Here is a 7,500-nt window from a genome sequence, read left to right as displayed (position 1 = left end):
GACAACAGTATCGGTACAGTGTGTGTGTCTCCAACATGTCTATCTTAATCAGTAGAGCAATGCTTCAGCCAGACCTTTGGTCTTTGTCACACACACACCCTCTCAACCACAGAATGAGCTCACCCAGAGTGCTGACGTCAACATCAGGTCCCTAGAGAGACTAGCAGAACATGGAGGTTGGACTGTTCCATTACAGCACAGAACAGGGGGGTTGGACTGTTCCATTACACCACAGAACAGGGGGTTTGGACTGTTCCATTACACCACAGAACAGGGGGGTTGGACTGTTCAATAACAGCACAGAACAGGGGGGTTGGACTGTTCCATTACACCACAGAACAGGGGGGGTTTGAACTGTTCCATTACACCACAGAACGGGGGGGGTTGGACTGTTCCATTACACCACAGAACAGGGGGGTTGGGCTGTTCCATTACACCACAGAACAGGGGGGTTGGACTGTTCCATTACACCACAGAACTGGGGGGTTGGACTGTTCCATTACAGCACAGAACAGGGGGGTTTGGACTGTTCCATTACAGCACGGAACAGGGGGCATTGAAAGACCTGGCAACAATCTGTAATGATGATTGACTATATCCACAGATCTGTTGGAATAGGTTTAGAAGTGTATCCTTCTACTTCCTGAGACTGATCTAACACAACTGGACAAGTCAACGTTGTGGGCATGTGGGCATGTGTGCGTGAGCGTGCTTTCGTTCATGCGTGTCTGTTTGTGTGTGTGTGTGTCTGTGCGGTCGTCCGTCCGTTTGTGCGCTTAAGTGTGTGTCCATGCATGTGTGTGTGTGTGTGTGTGTGTGTGTTAACTCACAGCCAGGAGGGGGTCTGAGCAGGAAAGGGTCCCAGTATCTCCACCTCCTCATCACTGGACGGAAAGCAGCACTCCCAACACCACAACAGACATGAGCGACACGACCACCGACACAATAGACAGTCAGTTAGCCTGGCCAGCACACCCTGTAGAGAGAGAGATGGGGATAGAGAGAGAGAAGAGAGAGAAGAGAGAAAGAGAGAAGAGAGAGAGAAGAGAAAGAGAGAGAGAGAGAGAGAGGAGAGAGAAAGAGAGAAGAGAGAAGAGAGAAGAGAAAAGAGAGAAGAGAGAGAGAAAGATAGAAGAATGAGAGAAGAGAGATAGAAGAGAAAGAAAGCAAAAGAGAGAAGAGAGAAGAGAAAGAGAAAGAGAGAGAGAAGAGAGAGAGAGGGAGAGAGAGAGAGAGAGAGAGAGAGAGAAAGAAAGAAAGAAAGAGAGAGAGAGATAGAGAGAGAAGAGAGAGGAGAGAGAAAGAGAGAGAAAGAGAGAAGAGAGAGAGAAAGAGAGAAGAATGAGAGAAGAGAGATAGAAGAGAAAGAAAGAGAGAAGAGAGAAGAGAAAGAGAAAGCGAGAGAGAGAGAGAGAGAGAGAGAGAGAGAGAGAGAGAGAGAGAGAGAGAGAGAGGAAGCAAGCGATTCCCAAACATTCCATAACAAAGCCATCACCTACAGAGAGATGAACCTGGAGAAGAGTCCTCTAAGCAAGCTGGTCCTGGGGCTCAGTCCACAGACCCCCACGACCAGTGGAGGTTCTAGCTTGTATGGCTCCCTGGGCGAACCCCCCACTCCCAAAAAAAACCCACACATAAAAGTCAATTGCACAAATTTCAGAGGAGGAACACAAATATTCTCCCTCCTTCCCTCCTCTCTCTCCCCCTCCTTCATTCTCTTCCCTCCCTCCTCCCCTCTCCAACTGATAATTACTACTGAGAATCTCATCTATCATCCCTGAGCTTCCACTTCTCCCACACTCTGACGTCACCTACGAAGGAAAGGACCTGGATGACAGCACTTACGGGCAGTTAAATGCAACAACCACAACACTACTTATAGAAAACAATCTATTAAATATGTTTTTTGGACACCGTAAATTTGTTAGCATGATAGCTATATTTTTTGTTTATGGTAGACGCAGCTTGTTTGCCATTCGCTAATCAGCATTGTCATCGAGTTCAAAGCATGTGAATGCATCCAACTGGTTTTTCCTACATCGCAACAGGTAATTACCACCTTCCCACTCGGTTATGAACACAGCATCACACATGATGACTCATCTCAGCACAACTCCCTGACGTCATCAGCGTGCGCCCACAATACACATCAAAGTTATTTTCCATTTCCCTTTCCACAGTCCTATTTTGACTTGGTAAACATCCTCATTCCCTGTAGCAATCAGCAGCATAGAGAAACACCATTCTACTCTCATTCTCTCTCTCTCTCTCTCTCTCTCTCTCTCTCTCTCTCTCTCTCTCTGACTCCAACCTAAGTGTATGTAAACTGTATATATATACAGTTGAAGTCGGAAGTTTACATACACTTAGGTTGGAGTCATAAAAACTTATTTATCAACCACTCCGCAAATGTCTTGTTAATTAACAAACTATAGTTTTGGCAAGTCGGTTAGGACATCTACTTTGTTCATGCCACAAGTAATTCTTCCAACAATTGTTTACAGACAGATTATTTCACTTATAATTCACTGTATTACAATTCCAGTGGGTAAAAAGTTTACATACATTAGGTTGACTGTGCCTTTAAACAGCTTGGAAAAATACAGAACATTATGTCATGACTTTAGAAGCTTCTGATAGGCTAATTGACATAATTTGAGTCAATTGGAGGTGTACCTGTGGATGTATTTCAAGGCCAACCTTCAAACAGTGCTTGACATCACGGGAAAATCAGAAGAAATCAGCCAAGACCTCAGAAAAAAATGGTAGACCTCCACAAGTCTGGTTCATCCTTGGGAACAATTTCCAAATGCCTGAAGGTACCACGTTCATCTGTACAAACAATAGTACGGAACACCATGGGACCACGCAGCCGTCATATCGCTCAGGGAGAAAATCCCAGAACAACAGCAAATGACCTTGTGAAGATTCTGGAGTAAACAGGTACAAATGTATATATATATCCACAGTAAAACGAGTCCAATATCAACATAACCTGAAAGGCCGCTCAGCACGGAAGAAGCCACTTCTCCAAAACCGGCATAAAAAAAGCCAGACTATGGTTTGCAACTACACATGAGGACAAAGATCATACTTTTTGGAAAAATGTCCTCTGATGAAACAAAAATAGAACTGTTTGGCCATAATGACCATCGTTATGCTTGGAGGAAAAAGGGGGAGGCTTGCAAGCAGAAGAACACCATCCCAACCGTGAAGCACGGGGGTGGCAGCATCATGCTGTGGGGGTGCTTTGCTGCAGGAGGGACTGGTGCACTTCACAAAATAGATGGCGTCATGAGGAAGGAAATGAAGTGGATATATTGAAGCAGCATCTCAAGACATCAGTCAGGAAGTTAAAGCTTGGTCGCAAATGCGTCTTCCAAATGGACAACGACCCCAAGCCTACTTCCAAAGTTATGGCAGAATCGCTTAAGGACAACAAAGTCAAGGTATTGGAGTGGCCATCACAAAGCCCTGACCTCAATCCTATAGAAAATGTGTGGGCAGAATTGAAAAAGTGTGTGCGAGCAAGGAGGCCTACAAACCTGACTCAGTTACACCAGTTCTGTCAGGAGGAATGGGCCAAAATTCACCCAACTTATTGTGGGAAGCTTGTGGAAGGCTACCCGAAACGTTTGACCCAAGTTCAACAATTTAAAGACAATGCTACCAAACACTAATTGAGTGTATGTAAACTTCTGACCCACTGGGAATGTGATGAAATAAATAAAAGCTGAAATAAATCATTCTCTCTACTATTATTCTGACATTTCACATTCTTAAAATAAGTGGTGATCCTAACTCACCTATGACAGGACATTTTTACTAGGATTAAATGTCAGGAATTGTGAAAAACTGAGTTAAAATGTATTTGGCTACGGTGTATTTAAACCTCCGACTTCAACTGTGTATGTATATATATATTTAATGTGAGGCTAAAGCAGGCTCAGTCAACTGGACAAACTGCTTATGAATTAACCAGCACACAAGGAAATCATACAAGATGAAACGAAAGCGGATCTCTAGGAGATGGGATGAGAGAAATACAGAGAGAGAGAGGGTGAGGGAGGGAGAGAGAGAGAGAAAGCAAGAGAGAGAGAGAGAGAGAGAGAGAGAGAAAGCAAGAGAGCGTGAGAAAGCAAGAGAGAGAGAGAGGGGGGGGGTGAATGTCATGAGTTTGGGATGACGCTTAAGGGAATGAGGATGTTTATGAACTTTGTTTTCTTTTCAACTTCCCCTCTTTCCCTCCCTCTTTCCCTCCCTCCCTCCCTCCCTCCCTCCCTCCCTCCCTCCCTCCCTCCCTCCCTCTCTACGCAATCACGATTCTAATCAGAGACAAAGACAGTCATGCAGGACAAAATTATTGACATGAATATGCAATGAAGAACCTCTTATTAAGCTGATGAAGTTTTTGTCTGTGTCTGTGTGGTGTGTGTATGTGTGTTATGTGGTGTGTGTGTCTGTGTGGTGTGTGTATGTGTGTTATGTGGTGTGTGTGTCTGTGTGGTGTGTGGTGTGTATGTCTGTGTGGTGTGTGTATGTGTGGTATGTGGTGTGTGTGTATCTCTGTGGTGTGTGGTGTGTATGTCTGTGTGGTGTGTGTATGTGTGTTATGTGGTGTGTGTGTCTGTGTGGTGTGTGGTGTGTATGTCTGTGTGGTGTGTGTATGTGTGGTATGTGGTGTGTGTGTGTCTGTGTGGTGTGTGGATGTGTGTGTGTGTGTGTCTGTGTGTGATATGTGGTATGTGTGTGTCTATGTGGTGTGTGAATGTGTGGTATGTGGTGTGTGTGTGTCTGTGTGGTGTGTGTATGTGTGTGTGTGTGTGTCTGTGTGGTGTGTATGTGTGGTGTGTGTATGTGTGGTGTGTGTGTGTGTGTGTGTCTGTGTGGTGTGTATATGTGTGTGTGTGTGTGGGGGGGTGGGGGGGGTTGTCACTAGAGCAGACACAGGAGATGGACTGTGCCCACTGAGATCTGACAGCAGAGTCAAGGCTGTTTAACTGGTGATTTGACACCTGCTCCTCTTCTATCACCTCTCTCTGTCTCTACACACACACACACACACACACACACACACACACACACACACACACACACACACACACACACACACACACACGTGTTCAGAGGAGGAGAACATACCTTGTTGATGGGTTCCAACTGTCATTTTTCCCAGTGAGGAGGAACAGTGGATTGTGGGCCGTTGGAGGACCAGGGAGGAGACAGGAAAGAGGGACTTTAGAAACGACGTTTGGTGTTTCAGTTCATTATGATTCATATTAGCATTTACCAACAACAGCTACTCTTCCCATAACCTCCCGAGGTTCAAAACCCAACACAATACAAAACAATGGGCTGCGTTCATTAGTCCACACCGCAGCAAAACACTTTGCAACTGTTTCTTATTATACAAGTTCAGGGGGTTTATTCACTAGGAATCAAATGGAACGAAGCCACCCTGAAAGCTCTCGTTTTCGTTGCAAAAAACGTTGCCCTTAGCGAAACGTTTTTATTAGGGTTTGCTACGGTGTGCACTAATGAATACACCCCAGGTTAGTCCCTCCTCTTTTCTTTCCTTTGTGTTCCCGTGAATTGTAATTTATTTAACTAGGTACGTCAGTTAAAGAACAAATTATTATATACAATGACGGCCTACCCCCCCCGGCCAAACTCGGGCGACGCCGGGCTAAATGTGCGCCGCCTTATGGAACTCCCAATCACGGGCCGGTTGTGATACAGCCTGGAATCGAACCAGGGTGTCTGTAGTGAGGTCTCTTCGAACAGGTTCATTGGATCAGTCTAAAACGTTGTATGTACACTGTTGCCATCTAGTGGCCAAAATCTAAATTGCGCCTGGGCTGGAATAATACATGATGGCCTTTCTCTTTCATTTCAAAGATGATGGTACGAAAAAATTACAAAAGAACGTTTGTTTTTTTCTTTGTATTCTCTTTTACCAGATCTATTGCGTTATATTCTCCTATATTCCTTTCACATTTCCACAAACTTCAAAGTGTTTCCTTTCAAATGGTACCAACAATATGCACATCCTTGCTTCAGGTCCTGAGCTACAGGCAGTTAGAAGTGGGTGGGTCATTTTAGGCCCCAAAAATAATTTAAAAGGCGGATCCTTAGGCTTCAACTATGCTAGTTGGTTAAGAACAAAATCTAATTTACAAAGACGGCCTACACCGGCCAAACCCGGGACGACGCTGGGCCAATTGTACGCCGCCCTACGGGACTCACAATAACAGCCAGTTGTGATACAGCCTGGAATCGAACCAGGGTGTCTGTAGTGACGCCTCAAGCACTGAGACACAGTGCTTAAGACCGCTGCGCCACTCGGGAGCCTGTTCAATCCTTGGAGCTCCTCATCGGTGTAATGTTGGGTAGCCAACCTGTTATATGTAGTTATTTAATGTTGGGTAGCCTACCTGTTAAATGTAGTTAAGTAATGTTAGGTAGCCTACCTGTTAAATGTAGTTAAGTAATGTTAGGTAGCCTACCTGTTAAATGTAGTTAAGTAATGTTAGGTAGCCTACCTGTTAAATGTAGTTAAGTAATGTTAGGTAGCCTACCTGTTAAATGTAGTTAAGTAATGTTGGGTAGCCTACCTGTTAAATGTAGTTATTTAATGTTGGGTAGCCTACCTGTTAAATGTAGTTAAGTAATGTTAGGTAGCCTACCTGTTAAATGTAGTTATTTAATGTTGGGTAGCCTACCTGTTAAATGTAGTTAAGTAATGTTAGGTAGCCTACCTGTTAAATGTAGTTATTTAATGCTACCTGTTGAAGTTCTGAGTGGGCGTCGGCTCGTGCCAGTAGAACTCCCAACGTGTAGACGTGGCCTTCTCGCCAAGACGCCAATGAATGAGTCCAATGTGAAATAATTAAATTAAGTTCTTTAAGGAAACCGTTTCTTTTGTTTGTGATTATGTCTGTACGTCTATTATTATACGTTGTGATGAAGGATGTGTCCGTCTATTATTATACGTTGTGATGAAGGATGTGTACGTCTATTATTATACGTTGTCATGAAGGATGTGTACGTCTATTATTATACGTTGTGATGAAGGATGTGTACGTCTATTATTATACGTTGTGATGAAGGATGTGTACGTCTATTATTATACGTTGTGATGAAGGATGTGTACGTCTATTATTATACGTTGTGATGAAGGATGTGTCCGTCTATTATTATACGTTGTGATGAAGGATGTGTACGTCTATTATTATACGTTGTGATGAAGGATGTGTACGTCTATTATTATACGTTGTGATGAAGGATGTGTATGTCTATTATTATACGTTGTCATGAAGGATGTGTATGTCTATTATTACACGTTGTCATGAAGGATGTGTATGTCTATTATTATACGTTGTGATGAAGGATGTGTACGTCTATTATTATACGTTGTGATGAAGGATGTGTACGTCTATTATTACACGTTGTCATGAAGGATGTGTACGTCTATTATTATACGTTGTGATGAAGGATGTG

At 43.7% G+C, this 7,500-nt stretch overlaps 1 protein-coding gene across 2 annotated transcripts in view; it reads right to left on the bottom strand.

Annotated features, from left to right (window-relative positions):
• The window catches only part of LOC110516591 (synaptotagmin-17), a 68,618-nt gene that overhangs the window by 47,760 nt on the left and 13,358 nt on the right, over positions 1–7,500 (bottom strand). Inside the window, exons 2-3 of one of the 2 annotated variants that reach the window (XM_036942074.1) lie at positions 5,143–5,160; positions 831–976 (exon numbers count right to left, since the gene is read on the bottom strand). In XM_036942074.1, the coding sequence (XP_036797969.1) occupies positions 831–976; positions 5,143–5,160 (164 nt within the window). The remainder of the gene's footprint in view (positions 1–830; positions 977–5,142; positions 5,161–7,500) is intronic. The other variant, XM_036942075.1, reaches the window with a different exon arrangement.

This window comes from Oncorhynchus mykiss, chromosome 13 (genome assembly GCF_013265735.2).
Source record: "Oncorhynchus mykiss isolate Arlee chromosome 13, USDA_OmykA_1.1, whole genome shotgun sequence".
In the NCBI taxonomy this organism is placed as follows: Eukaryota; Metazoa; Chordata; class Actinopteri; order Salmoniformes; family Salmonidae; genus Oncorhynchus; species Oncorhynchus mykiss.
This window is presented reverse-complemented; position numbering and strand designations above follow the sequence as displayed.